The 18,722-nt window shown below is 32.8% G+C and overlaps 1 protein-coding gene across 27 annotated transcripts in view; it reads right to left on the minus strand.

Annotated features, from left to right (window-relative positions):
• Positions 1-18,722, minus strand: part of DST (dystonin) — a 592,091-nt gene that overhangs the window by 191,510 nt on the left and 381,859 nt on the right. For 24 of the 27 annotated variants that reach the window (XM_074237259.1, XM_074237251.1, XM_074237265.1 and 21 more), the window contains 17 exons: positions 17,545-17,640; positions 17,319-17,446; positions 14,397-14,490; positions 13,396-13,550; positions 12,540-13,002; positions 12,327-12,455; positions 11,383-11,460; positions 10,669-10,830; positions 10,456-10,560; positions 7,209-7,304; positions 6,397-6,522; positions 5,765-5,917; positions 5,406-5,560; positions 5,058-5,184; positions 3,735-3,918; positions 2,085-2,242; positions 1,217-1,395 (listed from right to left, as the gene is read on the minus strand). In XM_074237259.1, coding sequence (XP_074093360.1) covers positions 1,217-1,395; positions 2,085-2,242; positions 3,735-3,918; positions 5,058-5,184; positions 5,406-5,560; positions 5,765-5,917; positions 6,397-6,522; positions 7,209-7,304; positions 10,456-10,560; positions 10,669-10,830; positions 11,383-11,460; positions 12,327-12,455; positions 12,540-13,002; positions 13,396-13,550; positions 14,397-14,490; positions 17,319-17,446; positions 17,545-17,640 — 2,588 coding nt within the window. Of the gene's footprint in view, positions 1-1,216; positions 1,396-2,084; positions 2,243-3,734; positions 3,919-5,057; positions 5,185-5,405; positions 5,561-5,764; positions 5,918-6,396; positions 6,523-7,208; positions 7,305-10,455; positions 10,561-10,668; positions 10,831-11,382; positions 11,461-12,326; positions 12,456-12,539; positions 13,003-13,395; positions 13,551-14,396; positions 14,491-14,610; positions 17,251-17,318; positions 17,447-17,544; positions 17,641-18,722 lie in introns of those variants that run through there. The other 3 variants (XM_074237257.1, XM_074237263.1, XM_074237264.1) reach the window with 3 other exon arrangements.

The following is an 18,722-nucleotide window of genomic DNA, read 5'->3' on the forward strand; positions in this document are numbered from 1 at the left end:
TCAGAGAATTCAGGATTGGAAGAGAAAGTTTAAAAATAATCTATAAGAAGGAATGTAGGGGTGGCTAGGTGGCGCAGTGGATAGAGCACCGGCCTTGGAGTCAGGAGTACCTGGGTTCAAATCCGACCTCAGACACTTAATAATTACCTAGCCGTGTGGCCTTGGGCAAGCCACTTAACCCCATTTGCCTTGCAAAAACCTAAAAAAAAAAAAAGAAAAAGAAAAAAAAAAGAAGGAATGTAAAAGACTTGGAATTATAAAAAATCTTGGAAATCATATATCCCAGAATCCTCATTTTACAGATGAGGAAACTGAAGCTGAGAAGTCAAGTGATTTGTATAACATCATTCATCATTAAGTCGCAGAACAATGAACTATTAGCCTGCTTCTTCGATTCCAGATCTAGTTTTCACTATAAAATCCTTAGCATCATCAAGTAATGTTTTACCATATTACCCAATTTATGTCAGCCCATGGATTCCCATGAAATCCTCCTACAAAGAAATTATAAAAATCACCCTAAAGGTTTAATTTGTTTCTTAAGAATGGCTATAATTCAGAATAAAGTTAATATTTATACTTATGAAATGCTGTTTCCATTCCAATTGGAATCATAGAAGGCAAGAGCTAGTCCTAATATATGAATCTCCTTCACTTTAATATCTGCCCATAAAAACATGTAAAAGATGTCCCCCCTTAGATCCTTCCCAAAATATATTGGCAATGGATATATTCTGTGTATGTTTGTATATTTCCATTCACAAGTACATGTGCCATTAACAATGCACTTAATTTAACCAAGAAGACTCAGTAACAGAAGATTAGCCACAAGGTGATGAATTTTTCATAGTTATAAATATTTTTATAGTTGTCCAGATGTTCTCAAAAAGTTATTCCAAGTATTTATGCAACTATGTGTTGTACTAAAGTGTGATCTGATACTGATGTAAAAACAAAAAGGGAGTAGGGAATAGAATGCTGACTTTGGAAGTAGAGAACTTGAGTTTAAAATCTCAGCTATTCTAATTCCTAATTTATTACCTTAGGAGTCTCTTAACAAAGGAGGACCTCAGCTTCTTCCCCTGTAAAATTACCTCTAAGAATTAAATGTATAAAGCTATGAAATGTCTCAAAAAAGTATCAACACCACTAAAATGTCAGATTTTTCACAGTACCAAAGAAAGGAGAACCCAATTGATGCACAAGAGTGACATACTTATCAATGTAAATGGAAGACATGGAATAGACTTGATTCATGTTCTGAATAATGATGTTGAGCTCTGATCGCAAAGTTGGGGTGGATGGTGATGCTGCAGCTTGACTGAAAAATTCTTCACATTTATCTGTGATAGTTGCCAAATCATCTTTGAGTCTATCTAACTCTTTTTTAAGTTTCTGTAAAAAAAAAAAACCCAAGTCATGTGTGCACTCTAAATAATTTGGCATGTAAGCATATATGTAGACAGGTGGTAGAGTGGATAGAGCTGGGCATAATGTCTAGATGACCTGAGTTCAAGTGCTCCTTAATTATAAGCTATATGATCTTGGACAAGTCACTTGATCTCTTTTATAAAATTAGAGGATGATGATAAAGAGAAATTCTCTTTAAATATGCTGAAGTTCTCTTTAAATGTGCCAGGCACCTTAAATGTACTAAGCCCTTTACAAACATAACCTCAGCTGATCCTTAAAACAGCCCTGAGAGTATGTTTTACAGATGAGAAAACACAGAGGTTAAGTGACTTGCCCAAAGTTAATTTGAACTCAGGTCTCCCTGACTTCAGATCCAGCATTCTATCTACTGTGCCACCTAACTGCCTCAATGAATTCATCAATCACTAAGTACCTGTTAAGACAACAAGAGGATAAAAGAGATTATTACTTCCCTCAAAGAGCTTACATGTAACTGGGTTTGGGTGTTCAGGTGGGAATCAATATGATCATATATATTAAGTAAATTCAAACTATAAAGAAAAAACTGAGTACATTTTTTTTGAAAAAATCATACTCATACATTCATTCTATCGGGTAATTTAATAGAATTAAGACTTTACTTTAGAGAGAAGTGTTCTTCCAAAGCTTACCTCTTGCTCTGTGATCCTGAACACACTTTCATGCAGATCATCTCTCTCCAGTGGGGTTCGGATCTGTCTAATTAACCGGTCTTCACAGTTTTCCAAACGAAGCCTAATATTTCGAACTTCTGAGATGTAAAGATTGTAAACAGATTCTTCTTGCTCCTCTGTGGATAAAAACAAATTACACTCAATGTATACATTTTTCCTTCTTCTGGGAATTTTTGCTTATATATTAACTGGCAATCAAGAATAACTTCCTGAAAAGTGACTAGATTTGTGCTCTCCAAAGATTAACATTCCATTTACATACAGGAAGCAAAATTAGTTACTCTTTCTAAAATTTGTTAAAATATTATTAAGAGTTTGTCTGGTATCCATTATTGTCATAAAATTTAGGTTGCCATAGAGTATTGCAGTTTATACAAAAAAAAGTGAACATAATTTTCCAATACTACTAAATACTTTTCTCAGAACAATAATAGCAATTATTCATATTTCTATATGCTTTAAGGTGAAGAAATGACTCTCACAATTCTCTGATAAAGAAGGAACTCCATATATAAATCAAGGAATCTTTAAATAATTTGGGAAATATAAGTAAAAATGAAATAATTATTTCTTAATAATGAAAATTTGTTATATGATCCCAAGAATATCCTAGAGTTTATTTTATTATAAAGATTTGATTGTCTTTAAAAGACAACTTTCTATTGAAAGTTAAGTATATTTAAAACAAAATTATTAGCTAAAAAGTCAAGGTTTTCTATAATTATAATATTTTGTTTTTAATATTTATTTGTTAAGGACTATTTCTTTTTCTTCTCCCACTACTGAAAAAAATAAAAATTAAATGAAAAAAATGTTTTTATAAGAGGGAAATATATTTTTAAGCTGTTTATTTCTTTATCAAGTATTAGGAACATGAAAAATATCTGACACATACACACCTGAAACTGATTCATTCTCTATTCAAGCAATGTAAAATTATCTAGGATAGATAGGTACTATTTTATCATAAGTATTGTAAATTAAAAGCATTAAGTATGATTACTTTATCATAAGACAAAGTACTGTAAATTAAAAGCATCATGATTATAAAATTATAATGCATTGCTACACGCACGCACACACACACACACACACACACACACACACACAGACACAACACAAACACAGTCTCTGCCCCCCCACACACACACACACACCATAGACAATAAATTATAGGTTTAACAATGAGGGTAAATTAAGCTCCATTAAATTTTAAGGACAACTTGAAAACCTTATTATATTTTGATTTAACAACATCCATACACCACCATTCCATCTACAAAAAAAAATAGAGATGCATGTTTTAAATTGAATAATTACATGATTAATATAGTGACATCTTTTACATAAGATATATAAAATTTGTGTATAAATGTATTTTTTCACAACATATAAAGCTTACAGCATACAAAGTTCTCAAAAAACCTATAAAGATGAATAGTAAATGTTTAACTAAATCCTATTTCACATATGGAGAGACTGAGATTTAGATAGTGACTTTCCAGATTACACATTTAATAAACATGATAGTGAAACTTCATGGAGCATCATAAAATCAGAGAATCAATGCTTTGAGAGAAAGGTAATGTGTAATCTTAACAGTCTTACCTCGTTCTGCTGATTTAAGAAGTTCTTGATAGTATTGTTTGCATACATTAACCTCCTTTTCCAGTTGTGTTATATCTGAGCCTGAAAATATTTGAGATTCCTGGCTATCTTCCAGGAAGTCTCCAAAACGAGATTCTAGATTGCTCAGAACCTGTTGATGTTCACCAGGTAACATAGTCTTTATCTAAATAAAATCATAAATCCATATAAGTAGACAGTTAAAAGGATAAAAAAAATTGAGAACAATCTTAGACAATTTTCCAAAAATAAAATTCAAAGAATTTTAGATTTCCAATCATGAACAGTTAAAACTATCTGGAAGTGTTTTTCTCCATCTCACCAAATTATAATAATAATAAAAGCTGACATTTATACAGTATACCCTGTAACCACTATTGTGAGATTAAAATGAAAGTATTATTCTCAAAAAAAGGAAGCTAACACTCAAAGATAGTAAATCAATTTATAGAATCATAGACTTTGAGCTGGAAAGGAGGTATAACAACATCTTCTCTTTTTACAAATAAAGATAGGGAAATTCAAGGCCACTGAGTAGGAAAATCCATCAGGATTCAAACCCAGATTGACTGACTCCATCTAAGAATATCTATTAAGTGGAGAAATAGGACTTAAGCCCATATTCTGATATCACAAAATAACAGAAATTAAATATTTAAAATTAATTGGTAATAATCAAAATGTAATTCACCATAATGCAGTTCAAATAATTCAGTATGAAAAGACACATTATATCTGATCTAAAATATTCTGGACTTGAGTTCTAATTCACTACCTTTTTCTCTTAAGTAAGTCAATTTAACCTCAGGACTGAAGTGGAATTAAATGTGATAATGTTCACAAAAGGACTTGTTTTGTAAATGTAAAATATTAAGGACACTTTGAATCACAACTATTTGCATTCAAATGGACTTTCTTGTGGAAACAGTACCAGGTACCACTAATCTCTCTTTTTTTTTTTTTGCAAGGCAATGGGGTTAAGTGGCTTGCCCAAGGCCACACAGCTAGGTAATTATCAAGTGTCTGAGGTCGAATTTGAACTCAGGTACTCCAGGGCCAGCCTGTGTTCTATCCACTGCACCACCTAGCCGCCCCATAGGTACCACTACTCTTAAATGTTTTTTTGAAGCTGAAAGACTATAAATGAGAAATAATTATAAATGACATTTCATATTTTTAAATATAAAAATCAAAATATCTAAACCAGGTACTATCTTTTTCTTCAAGTCCAGGTGCCATGTCCTTACTCTATGTTATAGATGTCTCACTTTAAATGTCTAGTATAATTTGTATCATTGCACTTACGGAGGCAACATTGCTAGCCCGAACTGTATCAATTTCATTAACCAGATAATGCCAGGAAACTACGCTCTTCATGTTTATGTGAGACTCATGCCAAAGAGTCAGAACATTCTGAAACTGTTGTTCAATTCTGAAACAAAGGAAAGAATCTATAAGTTATAAAGTGCCTGAAGACATACTTCTCTTGTAAAAATTTTTAATGGATTGGGACATCAGGGGTTTTACAGAATTGAAATTCCTCTGGCAACAAAGACAAATTTGCCCTATAATAATCCAATTTTTTTCTCTCTAATATATGAATAAATTAAAGTGGTCCATTATTCTAGCCCTTTGCTTTTAGCTGAAGCATACCTGTTTGCAGTATCAATGGCTTCTTTGTTTGGTGGAGGAACAGTAAAGCACACTGATGGAACCATGGCTTCATTCCCAGTTGGACTAATGACCTTCCATTTAGCACGATGGGAATTGCTTGCTAATACGCATTCATCATCTTTATAAATGGTTATCTAGTTTTAAACAAAGAACCAAACATAATGAGGTCAAAATTAAAAGAAACTTTGGATATTGTGGGGCAGAGGGGAATCTCTGGTCCCACAAACAAGCAATCAAAAATGTAAAGAAAATATTGATAGCATCATTTTCAAATATTCCCTGTTTAATGTTCAAATGCTTATGATTAATCCAATCACAAGGAGATTCAAAGTTCTTACCTCAATTTGTCGGTAGTCACAAATAGCTTTAATTGGAATGGATGTCTTGAGTGGATTATCAGGATTTCTGGGTTTCAGCTGAATTATTGTCTTTGCCCTGCCCACTAGACTTGCTATGGTGCTCTTATACTGCAAAAGTTCTTCTTTCTCTTCCTATATTATTATTAAGAAAATTCAAGAAGACATACATAAACAAATAATTTTTAATTAGTTCATTTCATACAAATAAAAATACTCAAAAAAGATGATTTTTTTTAAAAATCACTATATTTAACCTCCCAAAAGGCCATGTGAATTGGAAAGCAATATGATGAGGATGAGAAGCAATATGGTGTAAAGAATAGAGAACTGCCTTCAAAGTCCTCTCCCTGGCATATCCTATGCATGTGACCATGGGTAAATCACTTAATCTCTCTGACTGCAAGGAAGTGATTGATCTAGTAGAAATAAATATGCATACTAAGAAGGAGCCCATATCAATAAAATCATAGGTCTTAATCACACCTGCTCCCACACAAAAATGTGAGAATACCGAAACTTAATAGAATTCAATGAAGAAAATCCAGTTTATCCTGTTTCTTATAAAAATGAGTTGAATGATTATAAATCCACATGGCATTTTCCATTCTTACCATTGACTCCTGGACAAGGTCTTCCAGTTTGTGGATGCTGCTGGACCTGTCACAACTGTATTTTCGATGAATGGCATCTTTTAAATTCTTTAAGTAGTCTGTTGCTTCCTTGGCATCATTGAAAAACTAGGGAAGAGATGACATAGAGAGTTAAACAATGGCAATAAAGAACTTTGCTGTCACATTAAAAATTTTTATATGACCATCAGTCTTCACAAAGGCAACTCTAAGAGGACATTAAATACTGGTTTATTGTGTAAAAAAAATGAAGCGATATTTATTGGATCCTCACAGAATATGACTTTTTACTCTACCCTAGATATAGATTCAGATACAGACTGAAATAAATTCTATTTTATACCTCAAGTATAAATTCACTGCATTTTAATATGCTATTATTATGGTGGAAGGCTTTGTTTCATACCATTGTTTAGACATTAAAATCAAGGGACAAATTATTAAGAATATTTTGAGCTCTAGTAAGGAATCAGTTTTATATCTCTGGAGCAAACTTTTCCTTAAGATACATTTATGCAAAAAGTAAAGATAATTCAACTCTTTAAGGACTTGTATATTTTAAAACTTTTTCTACAAATAATTCTTCACATACTACAAGATACAAAATTGATCATTGTGTCATAGAGGAAAACTTTTCTGTCATAAATTGTGCTATGACATCAAAGATGATTTTTTCTAATTAATTAAAATATAATTCAATAATAAAACACAATTGGTTTTTATTCTATGTCAAATAAATAATTTATAATGACATTAAATCACAACCAGTTTTATTTATAGTGTTATTAATATACCTCAAAATAGGTGCTGTTCTCCTTTATGTGTTGTTCCACACAGTGGCAAAGTTGTAAAATCCAACTCCATTGTGTCTGCATTGCTGCTCGATATGCCTTTAAAATGAATCATGTAATAATATCAGAAACAAATAAACTCATCTAGAAAATGTTTTTATTAAATGCAATGTGCTGGTATCCTAAAAGAGATTCTTTATAATCACAATGCATTTTGGGATACCATATCATTTAATGCATATATAATAATCCATGAACAGAGAAGGCTTTTACTCCTTTACTTTTTAAAAACTTTTATTTATTTTAGGCAATGGGATTAAGAGTGACTTGCCCAAGGTCACAAAAGTAGGCAATCATTGTCTGAGATCGGATTTGAACTCAGGTCCTCCTGTTTCCAGGGTCGGTGCTCTATCCAGTGAGCCACCTAGCTGCCCCCTACTCCTTTACTTCTAACAAAGTAATAAAAAAATATGCACAGGCTAGGACTTTTTAAAAATTAGGGTAAACATCCATCTGATTCAAGAATCCTTATCTGCTCAGAATTTTCGCTCAAAGTTATAAAATAAAAGAGAAATAGCAATAAAAGATTTGATTAAGACATTTCACAAAGTAGAATATAAATTTTACATTGTGAATTCTGCACTTTGAATTTGTTCCTAAATATATGAGTAAAACTTTATTTACTCTTCTTTAAAAATAAGTACTTAAAATCTCAAGTGGAGGCTTCTTTAACTTCTTTTCAAATAATCTTTTTTCATTGTCCCTCCTCTCAGATACCCAAATTTCCTCCATCTTTCTCTATTCTATGATTTCCTTTGATGGACTTTCATAAGTCCCACTTCCTCTTTGTAGTGTTATATGTGTACTTCAAAACAGATGTTATTTCTTTTATGTTGTTTTCCCTTCTCTGAATTTCCTTAGCTAAATTATAATACTGTACTATATTATTCTCAAGTCACTTTTAATCTTTCCAATGTGGCTGCAAATTCTTCAAGAAGGGCAATTTTTTATACCTTTTGGCAGTCTTTTTAGCATCTTAATATAATTCTTAACAGGTATCAGACAATTGATAAATTTTTTTAACTTAAATTGTGCTCCAAAAACATAAGTCCTGTGAGTTTTCGCAGTACTATCAATGATTCATTAAAAAGAATATGACTTTCCAGTAGAAACACTAAAATCAAATTATAACTATTTCAATTTAAATATAATGTTTTCCAGCAGGGGGTGCTCAACATGTTTTGATGATTAACTTAAGCAAAGACTGTAATTTCATTTTAAACTGTGGAAAAAAAACCATTCCTTTTATTAAGACATTACTTAACAATTATTACTTAATTTTTCTTAAATTGTTATTTACTTAAATGTCATACAAAGAGGTTTTGTTGCCGTTGTTTTACTATCCTCAAATTAAGTGTCAAGTTTCTGAGGCCAGATGACACAGTAGATAGAGAACTGGACTTGGAGTCAGGAGGATGAGAGTTCAAATTTGGCCTCAGACACTTTTTAGCTGGGTGACCTTGGACAAGTCCCTTAACCCTGATTATCTCACATCTAGGGTCATCTCCAGTCATCCTGATTCATATCTGGCCACTGGACCTAGATGGCTCTGGAGGAGAAAATGAGGCTAGTGACTTAATACAGGCATCCGCTTTCTCAAATTCAGCTCATGTGTCTGTCATGGCATCACCTCCCTGATGAATTAGTGAAGAGGGAAAATGTTTATGTATACTCAGCGCAACTCAGCTTGGAGTCTGTTATACATCTCACACAATTAAAATTAATTTTTCATTCAAAATAACTTGCTTGAAAAATAAAAGTCAGAGGCGACTAGGTGGCACAGTGGATAGAGCACCGGCCCTGGAGTCTGGAGTACCTGAGTTCAAATTCGGCCTCAGACACTTAATAATTACCTAGCTGTGTGCCCTTGGGCAAGCCACTTAACCCCATTGCCTTGCAAAAAATATATAAATATATATATAAAGTAAAAGAAAAGTCATGATTATTTCATAGAACATTTTGAATGATTTAAAAAATTTTTAAATTTAAAAAATGAATTGTGAGATATATCTATAGATATCTTTGCATCAAATACTAGTTGGGTACTGGTTAATATTGTTAAATTAATAAAATTCATATATTAGCCATCCTTTACTTGTCATTATTATCAATCTATGATAATATATCCTATCAGATTTGCTATTTCCATCCTGAAATTCTTTTTTCCCTTTTATTTTTTTTAGGTTTTTTTTTTTTTTTTTGCAAGGCAAATGGGGTTAAGTGGCTTGCCCAAGGCCACACAGCTAGGTAATTATTAAGTGTCTGAGGCCGGATTTGAACTCAGGTACTCCTGACTCCAGGGCCGGTGCTCTATCCACTGTGCCACCTAGCTGCCCCCCTTTTTATTTTTTATTACAATTTCTTCCCACACAAAATGCTTTAATCCTCTTAATAATTTTAAAAGCCTATCTCTAGATCTTTTTCAGTTCCGCTCCATATTTCTTAATGTGTACCTAAAACCTTAAGTCAAATTTCAGATGGGCACCAAACATCATATTTCATACAAAACAATTATTTCTAATACTCTTTTCTAAAGATGTAGTTTTATTTTTTTGGTCACAGCAGCATATAGAGCTGAAGTCCTCAGTAGTAATTTCTAGATCCTAGATTTCTTGTACTCCAGTTGATAATTAAGTACACAGCACTTAGAGCATAGTCTCTATCTTCTTACACTCTTGCCCACACACAAAGCTCACCTGCCACTCTCCTGACCACTCCCTTTGGCATCTTGTAAGTCAAATACTGTATCTGTCATCAGCCTGCAGGACTGAACAACCTATGTAACTTGACTCCATCCAAAACACTCTAACTACTTCTGTACTTGAAATGTGGAAATTACCTTGGAAACTTGCCATAACAATGTCCCAGTTTATGCCACAGAAATATGTTATTGGTAAGTCTGATAAAATAAAAGTTTCAATGTAACTCTAAAAAATAAACTCCCTCTTCTGAGATACAAGACTGACCTCACCATAACAAAGCCTATTTTATAAAAGGACAAGTCCTAATATGGATATCATTGTATGTTGACTGTAAGTAAGACTCAATAAAAATTAGTTTCAAGATTATTGCTTTGTTAAAATTAAATAACTTAGAAAAGGGATCCATGAATTGTTCAAATTCATACATTTATTTCCCAATGGTATAATGTGAAGGTTACTTAAAAGTCAGCCTTCATTAACTGACTTACCTCAATAGTTAGTCGGGCAGGATGGTTTTCTAGAAGAAGCTGCTCTGCTATGTCCTGAACTGATTTAATCACTTCTTCCTTTTGATCAAGTTCTCTCATTAATTCCTAATTGTGTTGAGGGGAAAATAGGGAATACAAAAATGAAAACTATATAAGAGAACTATTTTTAAGTGAAGTTTAATTTCTCTACTCAACTGTTAGTGTTAAGCTTACTGAATGGTATTCCTTTTTCCTGGATATGTTTGAATTTCTTTCACTCCAGTCATAAGCAACTTCCTCCTCCTCTTTTTCATTCAGCCAAATAAGTTCACTAGTAGCTCGAGACACAAAGTTGTGAAGAGTATCCAGGTGTCTCTCCTGATTGCTGGATGTATTCTTTTAAAGGGAAAATCATAGGTTAAAAATGATGTCTTTGCGAGATGAGCAGTACTGGAAGAACACTGAACACCCTAACAGCAACATGGGGGTAATGATCAACCCAAGGAGCTTTTGTCATTTCATCAGTGCAATAATCAGGGACAATTTTAGGGTATCTGTGATGGAGAATACTATCTGTATCCAGAGAAAGAACTGTGGAGTTTAAAAACAGACCAAAGATAATTACCTTCAATTTTTTAAAAAACTGTCTATGTACTAAATAATTTTGCTATCCCTAATATTTTATTTCTTCCTCAAAGATATGGTTTTTCTCTCAACACATTCAATTTTGATCAGTGCATATCATGGAAACAATGCAAAGATTATCAGATTGACTTCTTCAAGGGGGAGGGAAAAGGAGGGGGAAATTGCAAAATTCAAAACCTTACAAAAATGATAGGTAGAAACTACTATTGTATGTAATTGGAAAACAAATAAAATATTTATATACTAAAAAAGAAATCTTTGCCAATTGAATGAACATACACCAAAAAATGTGATTTATCTTACCAAGAGTTTTGCATATTGACTCTCCAATCTATGCAACTTCTCTGCATATGTGAGTTTGAGGGGAGCAGTCATTTGGATCTGTGTGAATTGAAAGCAACAAAATGAACATTTTAAGAGTTAAGTTTCTTGAGTTAAATAAAATGATTCATTTCAATTCAATTCAACATTTATTAAGCAACAACTATATCCAAGGCAATCATTTAACAAATATCTGAGTATATCCCATGGGTCAAGTACTATCTAAGGACTAGAGTTACAGAAGGTTAATCAAAACACTACTTTCCATAAAGAAGTTGCCATTTTATTGGGAGAGTCTTGTGTATAGATAGGACTATGCAGAATATAAACAAATTAGATATAAGATGATTAGTGGGGACAGAGAGGGCCCTAGTAGATATGGAGACTAGGATCATGATTGACCAAAAATAAGGCTGAGTGGAGTTCTGAAGGTAAACTAAGAATTCTAAGAGACAAAAGTGAAGAGGCATGGGAAAGCACCACTACAAAGACACAGATATAAGAAATGATTGTCACATATGAGAAACACTATAAAGTCCAGTTTGACTGGATAGTAGGGTGAGTGAAGGAGAGTAATATGTAATAAGACTGGAAAAGTAATCTGGAACCATATTTTGAAGAGATTCAAATGTCAAACAATATAGTTTATATTTGCTTCTAGGGTTTACAGGGAACCACTGGAATTTACTGAATAGACAAGTGACGTGATCAGACTTGTGCTTTAAATAAATCATTTTGGCAGTTGAAGAATGGATTGAAAAGCTGAAAAACTATTTGAATAGTCTAAATGAGAAGTGATGAGAAGATGAATTGAGGCATGCTTGGTACATTGACCAATTATTTGATTTTTTGGAACAATGATAGGGAAAAGAAAATAAATGTATTTTCAAATGAAGTGCAAAAGTAATGTTTTTCCATATACATACCTCACTGATTTTAGCTTCTTTAAGGCTAGATTCAAATTCTTCAATAGCTCTATGAACATTTTTGTGATTTTCTAAATGGCTTTCAACACTTGGCAAATCAGAACCCCATTCAGTTCGATCCAGTTGTACCTTAAAAAAACAACAAAAGTCATAGATAGGGAATTGCTAGAAACAAAGGTAGAATGGATGGCTGAATGAAGGCAAAATGTTTACCTGCATTTCATCCACCCAATTCAAGAGGTCCTGAACAAATTTCATGTTGATTTCTTCTTCGGTTAAATTCTGATCTAACAAAGAGGATTTCAGAAGGGGTTTTCGAATTTGCATCAGCTTGAGTGTTTGCAATGAATTGGTGTCCACTCCTGATCCAAAATTTGGAATTAATCCTGATGGAAAGCCAGGTGTATAGGCAGGAGTGACAGATGGAGTCAGTCTAGAAATCAGACCTGATGACAGACCTGATGTCATACTGGAAGGGGTGAGTGAAGGTGTTAAACTCTGGGTCAGCCCTGAGTTTAAACAGGGATTTAAGGTCTGTGCAAATCCTGAGTTTAAACTTTGTGTTATTCCTGATATCACAAGCTTTGTCTGTTCTGTTGTCAAGGAGCGTCCCTTGCTGTACACGGAAGAACATTCACTTCTTAAGGCCATGATTTCATCACGTAGCTTTGCAACCCTAAAAAGTAATTATATTTTCATTTTAAAATCTCATTACTACAGATAGAGGAGCATTTTCCCTTCCATGTATTTTTTCAAAAATTTTTGCATTTGAAATTTAAGAATTTTGGTGCTTTTTTCACTTCTGTGTTCAATAAAATCATGAAATATTATAGCTAGAAAAATTTTAGCCATTTCTTTATTTTAAAGATGAGGAAACTGAGGGGGTGATATGTACATGCATTTGAAAGTTAGACATTTGTTTCTATCCATTATGTTAAACTCTTAATTCAGCACATCTTACATGCCTATATATGTATGTATGTATGTATATATATATATATATATATATATATATATATTTATACACACACACACAACTACATGCTGCATAAATCAATAGCTTATTTACCTCTGTACCAGCTGATCGGCTTGATAATATTTTCCATCAACAAGAATTTGCACATCGATTACATGCTGGCGTAAAAGATTCTCACTTTCAAGTATGTATGCAGCAATTTCTGCTTCATTCTGGAACTGTAGCCCTGATTCCAATCTTTTGGAATCCTATATTTTAAGGCAAATATTAACAATACAGTCACAATTGAAATTCTTTTCTAGTGATTTAAGAATTACAAAGGGTTGTATATATACACTCTTATTTAATCCTGTCAGCAATTATGAGAGACCAATACTCTAGGCAATATTAGGCCTATTGTATAAATTAAAAAAAACAAAAATGAGGCACAAGATGGGTTCAGTGACTTGCCCAAGGTCATACAAGCTGTTAATATCAATTGAGATTTGGTCTCTGATTCACAAATCCTAGTTTCTTTCCATAAAACTATGCTGCCTTTCATAATATGAAAAATAAAATAAAATAAATGCTCCATAAATTTTTAATGGCATAGTGGAAAGAGGACTCATTTCACTGTCAGGATAACATTGGATTCAAGTACATCTTTAATATATATTGACTGGGTGACCTTAAGCAAGCTATTAACCTCAGATAGAAAGACAGAGAAAGAGACAGAAGGGGGGGAGAGGGAGAGGGGGAAAAGAAAGAGAAATGAATAAATTAATGAATAAATAAGTGAATGAATGAAAAGCCCATAAAAATGAATAAATAAAAAGTTTTGGTTTTTATCACAGATTTAGGCTAGCCTAAAAAAATCTTAACTCAAATTTGCTTTTGTCTTTTTTGTTTTCTTCCATTTTGATGACTCCATACCCTAAAAGAGTACAAACTGCTATATGCAATGTAAAAAACAGCTTTACTTAAAAAAAAAAAAAACAGATCTGAAAATTCTGAAAAGGCAAACATCTAATAAACCACTGACCAACAAATAACTATTTCAGCAAATCAAGATTCTTACTACCCACCAACCCTCTAATTCCTGAACATTGACTTACAGCCTGCAGGGCCTTTCTTGCAAGTATCAGTTTGTCTTCACAAACTATACTGTCCCTCTGAACTCTGCTTGCAATTTGCTGCAACACTTCCAACCTAAAGGGAGAAAGAACATGAATGACTTTACTGTTTTGACCAGATGAAGCTGTCTCTATAGAAAACACAATGAAAAGTTTATCAAAGAAAAAAGAAAGTTCCACCCCAAACATACAGTACCTGTGACCATCAAAGGATTCATTGCCAAAACTTATACAAGAATTGATCAAAGTTGGCCCACAATGGACAGAAAGGAAATTCTCATTTGAGTCGATGCTTGTGCGGGTGCTGGTGGTGTTACTCACAACAGAGTCGCTGCTACGATAACTATAGCTACTGCTCTGCATTTTTTTATTGTCAGAACAATCTTCACTCTTAGGCCATCAAAATCAAATCAAAACAAGAGCAAGAAACTCCACAAAAAGTACAGCTTCCAGGGGTAAAAGTAGCTTCTGAAAGCTGGAGCACAGAAGCCTCCTTTAAATAGGCTTCAACATGCATATTCAACACACAGCAAAAAATCTTATGATAACTATTCAAAAGGATCTAGCCTAAAGCAAGGCATAAGCCAGTTGAGGTTTGCCTTTTGTAGCCTGCATTAAATTTCTACAAGTACAGACTAATCAGGCTGATTGGGGCGTCACTGACAAAGATAATGCCAAATACTTTTACTAAGAGTCACTTCATTTAAACCAAGTAAAAAAACAACTCAATTTCAAAAAAAAAAAAGTTTACTATAAAATGTATATTGATTATCATTTCTGTTCCTTCACAGAATGATAAATTCTACAGGTCATTCTTTGAAAACTGATGCCTCAGGAATCTGAGTATTTAGCCTTAAGTTAGTTTTTATTCCTAAATTAGACAAGTATCTTGTCTATGCAGATTTAACATAATCAAATAATTTCCAAAGTCAGTATTTTATTTTATAGTATGTTTGATGATGTTCAGTCATTTTTCAGTCATGTCCAACCTTTCATGACGCCACTAGGGGTTTACTTGGCAAAGACAATGGAGTGGTTTGCCATTTCTTTCTCCAGCTCATTTTACAGATGAGGAAACTGAGACAAACAGAGATTAAGTTTCTTGTCCAGGACCATACAGTTTATAAACCTCTAAGGTCACATTTGAACAGAGATCTTCCTGACTTAGGTTAGGCACTTTATAACCAGATTCAATATGCCATTCATAACTTTATTTCCAACTCAGTGCTTTGTTTTGTGGGGTTTTTTTAAAAGCCAAACCTCTCTGACAGCAAAGACAAAACTAACAAATTTTGCCTTTGCTTACTTTTTCCTTCTGGTGATATGCAAACTCTTCCTTCACCCCACCTCTTCCCCATTTCATTCCAGGTAGTGATTATTTAAAATGAACAGGTAGTGCCAACAAACTTGTTTTATCAAGAAAACAAAGACATTTGCCCAGCATATTATCCATAGATTTTCATGCTTGCCTCCCAATAATATAAAAACACATTTCTATCTAAATCAAAGAACTTCAATTGTGTTGTTAAAGGAGGGATTTCTCCATCTGGGTCTCAGTTTTCTCTCGCAAAACAAAGGAAGTAGGAATGAATAATTTCTAAGGTTATAACTAGTCCTAAATTTCTGATCCTTTGATTCTTCTTTTTTTTAGGATGTAAGAAGAAACATCAAGTTTTTCTATGTCAAATATAGCTAACTGAAAACCTTGTATCAAACAGTTGCTCTTTAATTAATATATGATTTTTAAAATCAGTCATTATCATGTTCATTTCAATACAGAACACTAGATTTGAAAGTTAAAGGATCTGAGTTCAAATCCCAGAATGTTCCTTACTACTTGTTTGATCTTAGACAAACCACTTAACTTTTCTGTGACTCAGTTTCCTTATCTGTAAAAGGACAAATAGATGGCCTCTATGATGCTTTCCAACTCTTGAAAGTAATAATACTATGATTAATTTCTTTCAGTTTCTAAACTATAATACTTAGATGAAGATTTTTACTGTTTTAGTAAATAAATATGCTATCTAACTTTGATTACCCAGATTATCAGTGTGGAAGTCATATGTCAGATGATTCAATATGATTTGATACTAATAACCCAGAAACATAGGTATCATATTAACTTGTAAACTTTCCAATTCACTCTCTCTGTCTTTTTCAAGAAAGATGCATGATGATTTTCAATCAATTAAAAAATGGAACAATGATTTTTTTTCCTTCCCCATCTCCTTGCCTTATTTAAGAATCAAATCTATTTTACTTCACCTAGATAAGAGGGTACAGGCAAGCAGAGCAAAAGAGGATCACAGGTGCCACAAGGATAGGAGCTATGAAAAGATCTGGTGACTGTCATTTTGCAAAAAAATTTACTAATAATAAAAACACTACTTCCACCTCCTTTTCCATGGCCCATATCAAATTTTACTAGGTCTCAAAATGGGAAATAGTGATTTTAACTAAAAACAAAAAAGAAATTAAGGATCTATTGAGGAATCAGTCAGGAAGTTGAAGGAAGATTATACCTCCCTTCTTAATCCCTTTTTATACTTTTTGCTAAAGGTCTCTAAAATTATTGCAGAGTTCTCTAAAGTCCTTTCATATCACAGAAATTGCCAGGAAGCCTTAGTATTCCCTCACAGTATAGTTTTCCCTTAACTGATGAAAACTACAGATAAACAAGTGTATTCAATTAAGGTGAAGGATAAATCTGATAATTACTCAGGGTCACACAATTTTTGACAATATACAAGCATTTCTGAAACTGCCAAAAAGAAAACTAGAATAATCCTAGATTCTGAGATTTAGTGTGAAAATCCTGGAAAAATTAGATATTTCTTGGAATATATATATATAAGATAACATTCATGATAATATCCTCATAAAAAACATTAACTTTTTTACCTCTCCACTTCTGGCCGTAGAATCTTCTCCCGCTCAAGCATGGCAATAATGAGTTTTCCCCACTCTTTTTCTATATCATTTGGGTGGTAGCCCTGAAGGAGTTTGATACGTCCAAACTCTATCCAAATCTTGAAAAAATACAAAAGTGCAACTTTAAAGCATATCCAAAAACAAAAAAGAATGTATAATTGAAGTTGACATAGGCATGAGAAAGTTGCAAACTTACCTCTAGTAATTTATAGAGACGTTTAATTTTTGATTTTTCTATCTCCTTTGGTGGAATTTCTGTTTCTTTAAACTGTAAATATTGATTATAAAGTGCCTAAAATAAAACAGAAAATGTAATAGTAAGGATAAGATTTCAAAGATGTATTGTCACTATTCTCTAATTTCTGTCACTGAATGCAAACTACTCTGACTTACGTACAAAAGTAGAAGCCCTTTATATCACTGGTTCTAAAGGGCAAAGCTAATACTATTCTGATATATGTGTGTTTGCATGTGTATGTCATTCTATAATGACAGTCAGTGGAGGAATAATATACCATAAAATACCAATTACATTTGGGGTCATTTTACTTTGGTCATGATTCATATTCGCATAATAATGAATCATGTATTAAAAAGGCTAAACTATACCAATTATAGCTTACTATGTATGTCAACAACCAAGTGAGAAAGTAGTATTTAACAAAAACATGAAATAAAAATTATAGGATATTTTTGTTTTGAGACTGGGTAGGGTTTTCTTGGCAAAATACTATAGCAGTTCACCATTTCCTTCACCAACTCATGTTACAAATGAGAAAACTGAGGCAAACAGAGTTAAGTGACTTGCCCAGTGGTCACACAGCTAGCATATATCTGAGGCCAGTATATATCAGATCCTCCATTTCCAGAACCTGCATTCTATCCATTGTTCCACCTAGCTCCTTTACAGAAAGAATTAGATATAGTTAGTTTCTCATAAAAAAAGGGGGGGGAGGGATGTGAATAAGACAGCCTCAATTCAAACTCCAGTTCTGGTCATTTGAACTTAACATATGATGTTGAGTTAAGTTATTTCTCCTTTTTTGGACTTCTGTTTCACTGTCTATAAAGGAAATGAATATTCACACAACCTACTCCCTAGGATTGAAGTTAAGAAAGAACCTTCAAAACTTTAAATGATATACAGTTGTGAGCTATCTTTTTTTTATTTTATTAATATATATTGACAAAATGTGAATTTTTGCTTTCTATAAAACTATGGGGGTTAAATTTTATTTTAATTTATTGTTCCAATGGTCAAGCAAAATAGAAAATGAAATTGAAGCTATTTGTTTCATTGCTATTACAGCTATTTAAATCATATAATTAAATTATTATTATTTAATTTACTTACTCAACATTATAGGATGAGTT

This window comes from Macrotis lagotis, chromosome 5 (assembly GCF_037893015.1).
Source record: "Macrotis lagotis isolate mMagLag1 chromosome 5, bilby.v1.9.chrom.fasta, whole genome shotgun sequence".
NCBI lineage: Eukaryota > Metazoa > Chordata > Mammalia > Peramelemorphia > Peramelidae > Macrotis > Macrotis lagotis.